Source organism: Salmo trutta, chromosome 13 (genome assembly GCF_901001165.1).
Source record: "Salmo trutta chromosome 13, fSalTru1.1, whole genome shotgun sequence".
Taxonomy (NCBI): Eukaryota; Metazoa; Chordata; class Actinopteri; order Salmoniformes; family Salmonidae; genus Salmo; species Salmo trutta.
This window is the reverse complement of record NC_042969.1, coordinates 47,314,339-47,329,901: the sequence shown is the minus strand read 5'-3', so window position 1 is coordinate 47,329,901 and position 15,563 is coordinate 47,314,339. Positions and strand designations below refer to the sequence as shown.

General features: G+C 45.8%; 1 protein-coding gene across 1 annotated transcript in view; it reads left to right on the top strand.

Annotated features, from left to right (window-relative positions):
• LOC115205878 (serine/threonine-protein kinase SIK2) overlaps nucleotides 1-15,563 on the top strand; it is a 69,690-nt gene that overhangs the window by 49,401 nt on the left and 4,726 nt on the right. The window contains exons 7-12 of the mRNA XM_029772280.1: nucleotides 2,848-3,062; nucleotides 5,538-5,690; nucleotides 6,047-6,217; nucleotides 9,559-9,790; nucleotides 11,060-11,359; nucleotides 12,089-12,255. Coding sequence (XP_029628140.1) covers nucleotides 2,848-3,062; nucleotides 5,538-5,690; nucleotides 6,047-6,217; nucleotides 9,559-9,790; nucleotides 11,060-11,359; nucleotides 12,089-12,255 — 1,238 coding nt within the window. The remainder of the gene's footprint in view (nucleotides 1-2,847; nucleotides 3,063-5,537; nucleotides 5,691-6,046; nucleotides 6,218-9,558; nucleotides 9,791-11,059; nucleotides 11,360-12,088; nucleotides 12,256-15,563) is intronic.

The window sequence follows — 15,563 nt, the reverse complement described above, 5'->3', positions numbered from 1 at the left end:
TAGTTGCATCATCATGCTGTGGGGATGTTTTCAAGCTGCAGGAACTTGGAGACTGGAGACTGTCCTTGAGTGGCTCAGCTAGAACCCAGACTTAAACCCAATCAAACATATTCGTAGAGACCAGAAAATAGCTGTGCAGCGACGCTCCCCATCCAACCTGAAAGGGCTTGAGAGGATCTGCAGAGAAGAAACTCCAAAAATACAGGTGTGCCAAGCTTGTAGCGTCATACCCAAGAAGACCCTAGGCTGTAATCGCTGCCAAAGGTGATTCAACAAAGTACTGAGTACAGGGTATGAATACTTACAGTTGAAGTCGGAAGTTTACATACACCTTAGCCAAATACATATCAACTCAGTTTTTCAAAACTCCTAACATTTAATCCTTGTAAAATTCCCTGTTTTAGGTCAGTTAGGATCACCACTTTATTTTAAGAATGTGAAATGTCAGAATAATAGTAGAGTGATTTATTTCAGCTTTTATTTATTTCATCACATTCCCAGTGGGTCAGAAGTTTACATAGACTCAATTAGAATTTAGTAGCATTGCCTTTAAATTGTTTAACTTGGGTCAAACATTTTGGGTAGCCTTCCACAAGCTTCACACAGTAAGTTGGGTGAATTTTGGTCCATTCCTCCTGATAGAGCTGGTGTAACTGACATTTACATTTTAGTCATTTAGCAGACGCTCTTATACAGAGCGACTTACAGTAGTGAATGCATACATTTCATACATTTTTTTTCTCCATACTGGTCCCCCGTGGGAATCCAACCCACAACCCTGGTGTTGCAAACATCATGCTCTACCAACTGAGCTACACGGGGGACCAGTACGGAGTCAGGTTTGTAGGCCTCCTGGCTCGCCCTAACTTTTTCAGTTCTGCCCACAAATTTTCTATGGGATTGAGGTCAGGGCTTTGATGGTTGGGGTCATGCTTGGGGTCAATGTCCATTTTGAAGACCCATTTACGACCAAGCTTTAACTTCCTGACTGATGTCTTGAGATTTTGTTTCAATATATCCACATAATTGTCTTTCATCATGATGTCATCTATTTGTGAAGTGCACCAGTCCCTCCTGCAGGAAAGCACCCCCACAACATGATGCTGCCACCCCCATGCTTCATGGTTAGGATGGTGTTCTTCAACTTGCAAACATCCCCCTTTTCCTCCAAACATAGATGGTCATTATGGCCAAACAGTTCTATTTTTGTTTCATCACACCAGAGGACATTTCTCCATGTGCAGTTGCAAACCGTAGTCTGGCATTTTTATGGCGGTTTTGGAGCAGTGGCTTCTTCCTTGTTGTGCGGCGTTTCAGGTTATGTTGATATAGGACTCGTTTTACTGTGGATATAGATACTTTTGTACCCGTTTCCTCCAGCATCTTTACAAGGTCCTTTGCTGTTGTTCTGGGATTGATTTGCACTTTTCGCACCAAAGTACGTTCATCTCTAGAAGACAGAACGCGTCTCCTTCCTCAGCGGTATGACGGCTGCATGGTCCCATGGTGTTTACTGGTGTGCTATTGTTTGTACAGATAAACATGGTACCTTCAGGGGTTTGGAAATTGCTCCCAAGGATGAACCAGACTTGTGGAGGTCTACAGTTTTTTTTCTGAGGTCATGGCTGATTTCTTTTGATTTTCCCATGATGTCAAGAAAAGAGGCACTGAGTTTTAAGGTAGGCCTTAAAATACATCCACAGGTACACCTCCAACTGACTCAAATGATGTCAATTAGCCTATCAGAAGCTTCTAAAGCCATGCCATAATTTTCTGGAATCTTCCAAGCTGTTTAAAGGCACAGTCAACCTAGTGTAAGTAAACTTCTGACCCACTGGAATTGTGATGCCATGAATTATAAGGGAAATAATCTGTCTGTAAACAATTGTTGGAAAAACTTGCCAAAACTATAGTTAACAAGAAATTTGTGGCGTGGTTGAAAAACAAGTTTTAATGACTCCAACCTAAACTTCTGACATCAACTGTAGGTAAATGTGATTTTTTTTATATATATATATATATATATATACACACAAACATTTTGTTGTTGTCGTTATGTGGTATTGTGTGTAGATTGAGGGGGGGGAACAATTTAATACTTTTTAGATTAAGGCTGTAACAAAATGTGGAAGAAGTCAAGGAGTCTGAGTACTTTCCGTAGGCACTGTAAATGAGACTGCAGAATGCAAGATGAGTACGTTGCTCGCGCCGAAGAGGTGAGAAGAGCAGAGACGCACGCAGGCAGACCGATGCGCGCGCGCGCACACACACACACACATACAAACAAACACACACGCGCACAAAACAGAACAGCCTCAGCCCAGTGGGCAGTAATCCTATTAAGACCCAGCGGTTGGTGACGTCAAGCTCATTTAGCCGCTAACTGAAGGATAAGAGGTCTCTCCATCCTCCTCCGAGAGAGAGGGGGGAATGCTGTGCATTCTTGCCTGAGCTCATCTGTTTTTCTTAGCGTGAGTAGTGGAGGCACTTCTTCCCTGTGGCCGGCCCTGCTTTAATAGAACCGCTTTGTTCCCCCAACGTTTTAGCCGGAGCGCTCTCTTCACTCAAACGGGGGTATTCTTCCTTCTGTACTCTCGGTACATGGTGCACTCCGTACACACGGTACCACTGTCCCGGGCTGCGTGTTGTTGTGTATGGTCTGATGTGTCGGGGCAAATGTGGAAAGTCAGACGTGACAGGAGAACACACTCCTCTCTGTCATCAGACGATGTCTCAAGTGATATTGGAAGAACTGTTATGGTTCTGAGTACCAGGGATTGTACATTGATTTTGTTCCCCTTTCTCTCTCTGTCTCCATCTTTATTCCTTTTCCCCTCCCCTTCTCAGACTGCGAGCACCTGATCCGGCGGATGCTGGTGCTGGACCCGTCCAAGCGTCTGTCGGTGGCTCAGATCAAGGAGCACAAGTGGATGGCACTGGACGTGCCGGTGCAGAGGCCCGTGCTGTACCAACAGGAGGGGGACCTGAGCGTGGGCGAATACAGCGAGCAGGTTCTGCGACTCATGCACAGCCTGGGCATCGACCAACACAAGACCATCGAGGTGAGAGATGGCCGAGAGAGAGGGTGCTTTGTTCCTTATATAGATCCCTATTTTTGACCATAGGGCCCTGGTCAAAAGTAGTACACTGTAAAGGGAATAGGGGTGCCGTTTGGGACGTAGACAATATCTACGCTAGCAGGGCCGGCTCTAACATTTTTGGTGGCCCTAAGCAAGATTTGGTTGGACGGCCCCCCACCTCGTCGCAAAACAACACAATTTTGTATACTTGCATACTATATGCCAGTGTACTTTTGTACACTAGCATTAACTAGCATACTAAAGAGAATGAAGCAATATGTTGTGCATGGATTCAAAGTCGTGTGCCAGTGTGAATATACTGTATCTCTACTGTATCTTTTTTTTACTTGAATGATTGCCCCTATTACTTCCGTTGGTTGTTAGCTAATAATACAATTTTATAATAATTTGGTGGGTGTGGTGGTCATGAAATTTCATCAGTAAGTGATTGTCAAGCAAATAACTGTCACGGTAATTTACATTTCATTAACATAAGCACATTTAGCATCTCCTGGCTTCAGAACACAGCCTACAAGCCACTGATGCAGACTTTTGGAACATCTACATTTAAAAAAATCTAATATAGCCTAAACCTTCACAATAAATCCATTATGTATTTTAGACTGGTCTCAAGAAATGTGATTATAACGAAAATGTAGTCTATTTCAGGGGAACCGAATAGCATATTCTGAGTTCTACAAACATTGGGCTATATGTTTTTAGATGTTTAATACATTGTAAGGCTGCATTATGCGACTAATGATGATTTGACAAAGTTGCTTGAAAGACATGAGCTCTGCTTTTTTTTTTGCGCAGGCTGTACACACTTCGTCAGTCTCTCATTCACAATTTGACAAGCACTTGATAATGCTTTGAATTTCCCGGCGGCATCCCCTTTGTGGGGCCATAATGCACTCTTAAAAAATGCACCCTTCACTCCTGATCTGGTCTTTCTCACAGGCTACAAGTGAAGACCGATACATTGCGGACGCAACTGCGCTCGCGCTTATCCAATTCTGAGGTGCATATTGGAAGAACAGTCAACGTTTACTTTCCGTCAGCCAAGAAGATGAGTAGGCCTAAAGAACAGCAAAAGCACTAGCCTATGTCAATCTACTATCCCAGATAGTACAAAAGTTGACCAATTCTGTACGGGATATAAAAATTCCAAACATAGTCTAAGACAGTTATGGGATGCAATTTTCACATTATAAGCGTAGAAAATCGCACATGGCAGTAGGCTATAGCAGGAAAACACCATTATCAAAAGGGACCACAAATTATATTATACATGTAATGCTTTTATTATAAAAGTGCATTTTTACTCAACTCACACGCTACTTATGTATGCCAGTTAGGCTCTACACCCCTTGTAAAGCAGATTAATATGCTTAATTTTAAGAAGTTATTTGACCACTTTAATTGTTTCTTACCTTAAGCTGGTAGTGATAATATATCATTCACAAGTGATAAGCTAATATTGTCACCCATCCGACTATTCTTGATTTAATCTTGCCTTTACATATACTAAATAATATAGGTGTGAAATTATTTTTAATTTCGAATGGACCATTATCTTGCACCTGTCTCGAAACGGGCAGCGGGGAAAAATACATGTCCACTCCACACTTGAATGGAGGACGCTTTTCCTGTGGTTCATTTTCATTCCAGCCAGGTAGGCTATACACCTGTTTTTAAAGATAAGCAACGTGCTTAATATTTGCTTATAGTAGGCCTAGCCTAAAGAAAGCTGATAGGATCCGCCTCTTTTTAATAGAGGCCATCACTTTGTTTTATCGCACAATTGCAGAGCCTATATAAATGTTGCGCAACATGAGCTCATGGGCTCTCATGAAGTGTTTGATTCGATTTTCGATCACATTTGTATTGATGTCAGAATGATTAGAGGGACAATAGAGTGCTGAGTACCAGGCAGGTAGCAAGTTTGGTAGGCTACTAATGACCATCCGCAGCATCAGAGCTTGGAGAAGACTAATTACCGTGACTAAACGGTCACGTGGAATTTGATTGCCTTGATGACTCGTGACCACCGATGTGGCGGTAATATGGTCACCGCAACAACCCTAGTGGGTGCTTATATTTGTCCTATGATTCTTCTCAAGTACCCCCTGTGGATAGGCCAAGTACCCCCAGGGGTCCTAGTACCCCTGTTTGAGAACCACTGAGAAATAAATAAATATATTTTCCATAACAAAAAATATTATATTTTCAGCTGTTTTAAAGCTGGTGTACAAAACCGAAAGTAAAACACGCAAAAATGACACTTAAGAACGGGAAGCATATAAATGGTGCACATAGAACAGATCTACCGCTTCTTAGATTTGCATTAATTGAGAATGACATATCTAGAACTCACATTTCTATGTGAATTTGGTAGGGTCGCCCAAAAAGTTACATATTGCAGCTTTAACATGGTGTGTCTCTCCCTGTGTCCAGTCTCTCCAGAACAAGAGTTACAACCACTTTGCTGCTATCTACTACCTGCTGGTGGAGCGTCTCAATGCCCACCGCTGCAGTTTCCCTGTGGAGCAGCGGCTTGACGTACGCCAGCGCCGGCCCAGCACCATCGCCGAGCAGACTGTCGTCAAGGTAACCCTCGCTGTCTTCTTTGCCGTTTTTTTGGCGTCACAAAACAGGTCTGTCTGTGTGGTTCATTAGTATGGGTGTCTGTGGTTGTAATGATCAAGGACATTTACATTTACATACACCTGGCTGTTCATGAAACATATCTTCTCTTCCTTTCACTGCCCTCTCTTTTTTCCTCTCACTCTATCCATTCAACTTCCTTTCTTTCTTTTTCTCTCTCTCTTTGTCACCTTTCACCCTCTTCCTCTCTTTCTTTGATTCTCTCTCTATCCAACCCTCATCTCTTTCTCTCGTCTCCTTATCTTCCTCCCTCATTCTCTCTCACGCTCTCTGTACCCTTCCATCTATCTCCCCTACAGCCGAGCGAGCCGAGTGGTGGGTCCCCACAGGTGGGTCTCCTGCCCCATGGGGTGCGGGGTCTACTACGCTCCCCAGCGCTGTCCCAAGCCTCTGTCGATGCCTTTAACTTCCCACAGTCGCCGCTTCTGCCCGAGCACAGCTTCATGGTCGAGGATGTGGCCACTCCTAAAGTAAGTCACAACTCCAAACAAGTCGCCCCATGTCATCTAAGGTTACGAGCTATTCTGAACCGAAGCAACCCGGCCTGTAGACACCCACTATGTGGAGTGTTATCCAGTTTTCCAGCTGGATAACACTGTTGAGTTAGTGGAATTAAGCATTTTGATATATTAAACTATATACACATATTTGGGAAGTTCGAAGATAACCATAAAGGAGAGTGTCATCAAATGGATTGGCATTTTAGACTCACGCTTCAATTCTGATATACAAATTATAAACATTATGTTTGCACAGAAACACACACATGGTCAGTGTAATGTGGGAACAGATCTGGGTCGTGCTCATATGGGGACATCGTAGAAAAACAAATTGCAACGCGAAACAAAAATCGATGTTTGTATTGGACAGACTCAGGGAGTCCCTCCTCTGTTTTAAAACATTTCAGAACATTTTCTCCCAACTGAACACAACCCCATGGAGCACTGATTGCAACAGGACCGATCCTCCCCCAAGGCCACCCCAACCCCGACTGGCCACTGCTGTTGAGTTATCCAAGAGGGGACTCTTGTCTGTCTGTTTTGTTTGGTTTAGCCCACTCATCCTTTCTCCCTCCCTCCCCAGGGAGCTCTTTGTTCAAGACTGTCCCCAACTCCCCATAGCCAGGCAGTGAGAGAAGGGAGCGTTGCCAGTTTGGCACTCAATAGAACAACAACACAAAATCAGCGGAGGAGTGACATAGTCCAGCCCCAGTCCCCGCTTACCCCCTTTCATACCTTGTGTGGGAGCTTCTAGCTAGTTCTGACTGAGTCTGCATCCTAAATGGCACTCTACTCACTAATTAGTAGTGCACTGCTTTTGAGCTGGGCCCTGGTCAAAAGTGGCGCACTATAAAGGGAATATGGTGCCATTATAGTGTACTGCCTTTGAGGCTCTGGTCAAAAGAAGTGCACTATATAGGGAATAGGGTGCCATTGGGGATGCAGCCTGAGTGATGGATGGTGGTGTTTACGTCACAGTTATGTTATGAAAGACCTCTGACTCACATTTCACTGAGAACGGGGCTCCATGGTAGAGTATATAAGCTGACTGTGTGTCTGGGTGTTAACCTCGTTCAAATCCCCTGGTCTATTCTGTCCTATTCTGACCCCTCCTGACCGGCACCTGCTGCTAGTGCTACTTGGATGGCCCCCTTTTCCTCCTCTGCGTCCCAAATGGCACTCTATTCCCTTTTATAGTGCACTACTTTTGATTAGGGCTCATAGATTCCCTGTAAGGTGCACTACTTTTGATCAGGGCCCTGGTCAAAAGTAGTGCACTATATAAGGAGCAGGGTGCTATTTGGAACACACACTGTCTGTGCACCCTGCCAGTGCACCCTGCCACAGCCTGGTTGTCAGAGGGAAAGGAGGGATGTGTCCTGCCCTGTGAGCAGCTCCCCAGAGCCCTTAAGGCTGAGGCACTGGGCTGGCTGGTTCTAACAGTAACCGCACAGCAGGCAAGGCACAGCTGCCCCTCGCCAGCTTACGTAAGCCACTCCACTCAGCCCCCTCCGTCCCCTCTATCTGTCTGTCTCACTGGCTGGGGCCACACATCTGACGTGACAGCTGCCCAATTCCCTACAGCTCAGGCACAGTTAGAGACCTCTTTCCCCCTCACACAAACAAACAAACACACACACACACACACACACACACACACACACACACACACACACACACACTAGGACCACATGTACACTTAGCATTGGCCCATGTGACATCCGCTGTACTCTTGCCCCTGCAGGTCTGGACCCAGACTCTCTCTCCCTCCTCCCTCTCTGTTAAGTTTCTGTCTTTATCTGTGCCAGACTGTGACCTTTTCTTCCAGCCTGGCCAGGCTTTACCATTCGACTTCACTCCTGACGTCAGAACTCTGCGTTGAACAACCTACCATTCCCCTGCTTGCTGCTGTGTTTTGAAAAACTGCCTTACACACAGACCTTATACTAGTTTTATTTTGACCACTTCGTTATTTATCACTTTTACAAAAAAATAGGACCATTTTTTTATTTTTTTTATTTTTATATTAACCCTCATAAACAAATGCTGTGTAACCTGCAGACTTGCGAGAGATTAAATCAAAGCACCGCTCAAGTGTTATCTTGGGGAGTGAACACTGCGGGCCCGCTCAAGAACAAGGAACTAGCATAATCTCAGCAGCAGGAGCACCAGCAGGACACATGACCAGGATGCTGCCTGTTGAGCCCGTTCCCTCTGCCCTCCCTCACTCCTGATGAGCCCCTGCTTGCTCTAGGCACTGTAGGTACTAGGAATGAGTCCCAAATGGCACTCTGTTACCTATTTCGTGCACTACTTTTGGTCAAACTAGTGTAGTAAATAGGGTATAGTGTGCTGTAATAGCCTGGTGTGGCCTGGGTTTGAGCAGCCAGCCCCTCTCCCTCCCCCGTGTGTTGAGTAACAGGCAGCATTCCTGGCCCAGCACGCTTCAGGAAACTGGGATCAGGAATTGTACAAAGCAGCTCTGACTGGAGGAGCCCAGGGTTCTGGTTTCCCCGGCAACTCATTCAGTTGATCCGTGTCAGCGAGGGGTGTGTGAGAGAGACAGACAGAGTGTGTGAGTGCGAGAGAGAGACGCTGTGTGTGCGTTTGATGAGCGAGTGTGATTGTGTCTGTGTGCCTGTGTCTGTGGGAGAGTCTCTCGCTGTGCTTTCGGCCAAAGCACACTTCCTGTGCATGCATTCCAGACTCCCACCCCTTTCCCCCCTCTCACAGTGTCTGAGCAACGGGGGGAAAGGGAGGGCGGGATAGAAATGGCAGACACATTTTGTTTACCCATCCATTCCCCAATCCTTGCAGTAGATTGTGTGTTTCCGTAGCTCCAGAGCTGTCCACTCCAATAACACAAGTAAAGAGCACCCTTTGGATGTGTACATTAGGGGGAAGCTGCCTGGTCATGTAACCGAGAGAGGAGCCATGTCCTGATGAATGGTTTCACCCTCTTAGGCTGTGCGTGTGAGCGTGTGTGACAGAGAAGGAGGTCCCATTCACGTTAGAGTGAAGCGTAACAGAGGTGTTAAGGAGAGACCCTTGCTGGGAACTCGCGTTAGCTCCCTAGAGATAATGCCCTGAGAGTCTGGGTTGGAAACCCAGTTCGATCCCCAACTCTAGCGAGTATGGATGGAAATTTGCTCTTTTGCTGACACTTGAGCATCAATGTGGAAAGGGAAATAATGATTACTGTGCACTGTCCATGTGAAATATATTTCATAAACACATTTAGTAAATGGATTAAGCTAAATGAATTGCTCCAGCAAGCAACTCACCGTGCCTCTCCCTGTCTTTGCCTTTAGGTGAATGGCTGCATGCTGGACCCCCTGCCCCCCACAGTGCTGCGCAAGTCCAGCGTGTCGTCACCCAGTAACATGATGGAGACGTCCATCGACGAGGGCATAGAGACGGAGGAGCCCGACGCCGAGGACGACCCGGCCCACTTCTTCTCCGCCTTCCAGACGGCCCGCTTCGGTCAGCGCCGACACACCCTGTCTGAGGTTACTAATGAGCTGGGCCCCGTCATCAACCAAGGTCAGATCTTAACCAAGGTTCTGGGACATTAGAGAATCTTCTACGGCATTGGCTACATAGGGGACATAGGGCTGTGTTCATACGATGGGCTGTTGATCTGCTAAGCCAGCAAGTATTGCGTTTGTGAATGGTGAAAATTTGCGCTTCCAGTGGAAATTGTTATTTTAAAGGAACCACATTTATTTAATTATTATATCTAGCTAAGGCCAAAGGGGTACACTACAAAGCAGTATCAATGAGTTAACTTTGATAAACAACCACAAATTACAATAGATTTTCTGGTTCATTTAAGAAAGCTAAACTGTATTATGGTTGTTGAGGCAATTAGACCATGCCCATTTCATGCTTATATTCTTAAAAATGTTTTATTTATTTCAGAATATTCTGGAAAGTTAACTGGCTAAGTCATTGATCTTGCTTTGTAGTATACCCCTCGGGAATCTTTCGTGACCGGCAACCTTACCCAGAAAACGGGCTGTGACGACTATGGAATTTTGGGTAACGATTAATTGTCATGCAAATGGCCACGGTTATATTCATAATTGTCATTTTGTTGAAAAATGTTGAGCTCGTAATGCATCTGAATACATCTTTTAAAATTTGCTGTCACATACCTAATGAGTAGTATACCCCTTCCCGAGGGGTATACTACAAAGCAAGATCAATGACTTAGCCAGTTAACTTTCCAGAATATTCTGAAATAAATAAAACATTTTTAAGAATATAAGCATGAAATGGGCATGGTCTAATTGCCTCAACAACCATAATACAGTTTAGCTTTCTTAAATGAACCAGAAAATCTATTGTAATTTGTGGTTGTTTATAAAAGTTAACTCGTTGATACTGCTTTGTAGTGTACCCCTCTGGCCTTAGCTAGATATAATAAATAAATAAATCCCTCACAGCTTTAGTGACACCCTTGTCTCAATAACTATTGGTTATGAAAGCTTTGAACTTCTGGAAATGAAGCGTCTCCTCCCGACCATGCCGTTCTGCTCGTAAAATGATTAACTTTACCTACTTCCTACTTAAATTAAAAACTCCTATTGGGTAAACTATATCTACTTAAATATAAAGTTGATTCCCTTATCATAACATGAATGTATGAAAACTATTATGACAACGGTTATTGTCCATAGTTAACGGTTACATGTTTATGATAATTGTGCCAACCCTACCCTGAAAAACCTGTGACCCAATTTGAGCAATATCCAATCCATCAGTACTGTCAATGAACCCTTGCTTTCCTGTATTTCTGTGAACCAACAGATAAACTGTTCACCATGGGCCACAACCCGTCCCTGGGCAGTGTGGACTCTGACATGGGCTACGACATGGGCTCCTTGCACAGTGACCTGGGTCTGCTGGAGGACGCCCCCTCTCTCAGCGAGGTGGTCCTGGCCAACACCCACAGCTCGGGGTCCCACGTGACCCAGGGCCCCTTCATGAGCCAGCGGCCCCCCAACCCCACCATGCAGGCCCTGAGCTCCCAGAGGAGGGAGGCCCACAACCGCTCTCCCATCAGCTTCAGGGAGGGCCGCCGCGCCTCCGACACCTCCCTCACACAAGGTGAGATCTCCATCTACAGGGCCGTACATTCACGTACGGCCCAGTACATCTCGTTCTTCGTGTATCTTTCTCTCCTTCTTTCCAGCTTCATGCACACACACATTTTCAAGCTGAAAATTGGCTCTCGTTCTCTTATTTTCTTCTCTCGCTGATGATTCATTTTGTGAATCAGACTGTGCTTTGAAGGTTTGGCCTACATATCGCTGTTGAATTTTTCATCCCGTTGCAGAAGCACCCTGTAAAGTAACTAAATTAATAGAGACCTTAAAATGTACTGGTAGATGTGTTGTTTCCCCCCCCCCCAGCTGCCTCTTCAGTCTGCACACACAGACACACCCAGCAGGAGCTTAGAGTCACCAGAGCCCCAGTTCTTTCTAATGGCTGTCTGAAACGTCAGTGAATCAGCGGCTGGGTTTCTGCGTGCCGCTGCAGGGGGAGACGTGGAGGAGCGTCTCAAATCTTTATATAGCCTTATCATTAGGATGAGTCAGGTCCCATGGTTCACGCAGTCAGGAACAGTCACCCAGCTTTTAGGAGCCAGAGAGAGGTTTTATTACAACCACCAATACACACACGCACTCATGACGTACATACTCTCTCCCTGCAGGCGGTAGAGGAAGTAGGCTAGAAGTGATAGCTATGTAATTTCAGTCAGATAAATACAAGGGAACCGGATTATAACGATTAGTTTGGATGCTAAAATCCCCTGACTCCTAACTATGTTGCCAGGTCTGGTTGCGTTCCGGCAGCATCTCCAGAACCTGGCACGGACCAAAGGCATCCTGGAGCTGAACAAACAGATGTACGAGCAGATGGGCTCCGGGGAAGACCCGTCCTCCATGAGGACACTGGGGCCCCATGCAAACCTGCAGAACCTGCTGGACCCCATGCTGCAGGTCAGTGCTGGCTCCAAAGTGTCAGGAGAGGATGGGACAGACAGCGAGATAGTTTGCAACAATGACAAAAAGCTACAAAGTGGGGATTCATCGGTGGCTCAATTCAGCTCATTGTCTTGATTTTTTTAATGTATTTTATTTAACTAGGCAAGTCATTTAAGAACAAATTCTTATTTACAATGACAGCCTACCAAAAGACCTCCTGCGGGGACAGGGGCTGGGATTAGAATGGCACCGGAGAGGATGGCTGACGTTTTACATGCTCCTCACCAACTGTGTTATTTGGTTTGTTTCTTATTTTTTTTACTTATTTTTAAAGTAATGTTGCTGCTACTGTCTCTTATGACCAAAAATAACTTATAGATATCAGAACAGCGATTACTCACAACAAACTGGTAGAAGCTTTTTCCTTTAACGAGTCCGACATACTGCTTTCCTGCGAACAGGGCCAAATCTCTGTCATTTGCGTGAAGAGAAGACGGAGAAAAAGGGGGCGGAGGTCAGGCTTCCTTCTGAGAATTCGTAGGCGAGCGAGGAAACCCCCGCCGCCATCCGTTCTATTGGCAAGCATGCAGTCATTGGAAAATAAAATCGATGACCTTTGAGCAAACTACCAACGGGACATTAAAAACTGTAATATCTTATGTTTCACTGAGTCGGGGTTGAACGACGACATGAACAACATACAGCTGGCAGGTTTTACACTATCGGCAGGATAGAACAGCAGCCTCTGGTAAGACCAGGGGTGGAGGTCTATGTATATTTTTAAACAACAGCTGGTTCACGGTAGCTAAGGAACTCTCAAGGTAGAGTAGCTCATGATGAGCTGTAGACCACACTATCTACCTAGAGTTTATAGCTGTCTACATACCACCACAGACCGATGCTGGCACTAAGACCGCCCTCAATGAGCTGTAAATAAGCAAACAAGACAATGCTCATCCAGAAGCGGCGCTCCTTGTGGCCCAGGGACTTTAATGCAGGGAAACATATCCGTTTTACCAAATTTCCACCAGCATGTTAAATGTGCAAGCAGAGGGGGGGAAAACTAAACCACCTTTACTCCACACCCAGAGACACGTACAAAGCTCTCCCTCGCCCTCCATTTGGCAAATCTGACCATAATTCTATCCTCCTGATTCCTGCTTACAAGCAAAAATGAAAGCAGGATGCACCAGTGACTAGGTCAATAATAAAATGGTCAGATAAAGCAGATGCTAAGCTACAGGACTGTTTTGCTAGCACAGACTGGAACATGTTCTGGAATTCTTCTGATGGCATTGAGGAGTACATCACATCAGTTACTGGCTTCATCAATAAGTGCATTGATGACGTCATCCCCACAGTGTCTGTACGTACATACCCAACCTGAAGCCATGGATTACAGGCAACATCCGCACTGAGCTAAAGGGTAGAGCTGCCGCTTTCAAGGAGCAGGACTCTATCCCGGAAGTTTATAAGAAATCCCGCTATGCCCTCCGGCTAACCATCAAACAGGCAAAGCATCAATACAGGACTAAGATCCAATTGTACTACACCGGCTCCAATGCTCGTCGGATGTGGCAGGGCTTGCAAACTATTAGACTTCAAAAGGGAAGCACAGCCGAGAGCTGCCCAGTGACACGAGCCTACCAGGTGAGCTAAATTACTTCTATGCTCGCTTCGAGGCCAGTAAAACTGAAACATGCATGAGAGCATCAGCTGTTCCGGACGACTGTGTGATCACACTCTCTGCAGCCGATGTAAGACCTTTAAGCAGGTCAACATTCACAAGGCTGCAGGGCCAGACGGATTACCAGGACATGTACATGGAGAATGCGCTGACCAACTGGCAAGTGTCTTCACTGACATTTTCAACCTCTCCCTGTCTGAGTCTGTAATACCTACATGTTTCAAGCAGACCACCATAGTCCCTGTGCCCAAGAACACCTGCCTAAATGACTACCGACCCGTAGCATTCACGTCTGCAGCCATGAAGTGCTTCGAAAGGCTGGTCATGACTCACATCAACACCATAATCCCTGAAATCCTAGACCCACTCAATTTGCATAACGCCCTAACAGATCCACAGATGATGCAATCTATATTGCACTCCACACTGCCCTTCCCCACCTGGACAAAATGAACACCTATGTGAGAATGCTAGAGCTCAGCGTTAAACACCATAGTGCCCTCAAAGCTCATCACTAAGATAAGGACCCTGGGACTCAACGCCTCCCTTTGCAACTGGATCCTAGACTTCCTGACAGGCCACCCCCAGGTGGTCAGGGTAGGTAACAAAACCACCACGCTGATCCTCAACACGGGAGCCCCTCAGGGGTGCGTGCTCAGTCCCCTCCCGTACTCCCTGTTCACTCATGACTGCACGGCCAGGCACAACTCCAACACCATTATTAAGTTTGCCGATTACACAACAGCCTTTAGGGAGGTCAGAGACCTTGCCATGTGGTGCCAGGACAACAACCTCTCTCTCAACGTGATCAAGACAAAGGAGATGATTGTGGACTACAGGAAAAGGAGGACCGAGAACATCCTCATTCTCATTGAGGCTGTAGTGAAGCAGGTTGAGGGATTAAAGTTCCTTGTTGTCCACATAACCAACAAACAAAAATGGTCCAAACACACCAAGACCGTTGTGAAGAAGACACGACAACACCTTTTCCCCCTCAGGAGACTGAAAGGATTTGGCATGGGTCCTCAGATCCTACAGCTGCACCATCGAGAGCATCCTGACTGGTTGCATCACTGCCTGGTGTGGCAATTGCTCGGCCTCCAACTGCAAGGCACTACAGAGGGTAGTGCGTACGGCCCAGTACATCACTGGGGCCAAGCTTCCTGCCATCCAGGACCTCTATACCAGGCGGTGTCAGAGGAAGGCCCTAAGAATTGTCAGACTCCAGCCACCCTAGTCAGACTGTTCTCTCTGCTACCGCATGGCAAGCCGTACCGGAGTGCCAAGACTAGGTCCAAGAGGCTTCTAAACAGCTCCTACCGCCAAGCCATAAGACTCCTGAACGTCTAATCAAATGGCTACCCAGGCTATTTTCATTGCCCCCCCCCCCCTTTACACTGCTGCTACTCTTATTATGTATGCATAGTCACTTTAACTCTGCCTACATGTATCTATTACCGCAATTACCTCAACTAACTGGTGCCCCCACACATTGACTCTGTACCGGTACCCCCTGTATATAGCCTCACTATTGTTATTTTACTGCTGCTCTTTAATTGTTACTTTTTTCTTTATTGGTGTTTTTAATTATTTATTTTTTAACTGCATTGTTGGTTAGGGCTTAGTAAGTAAGCAT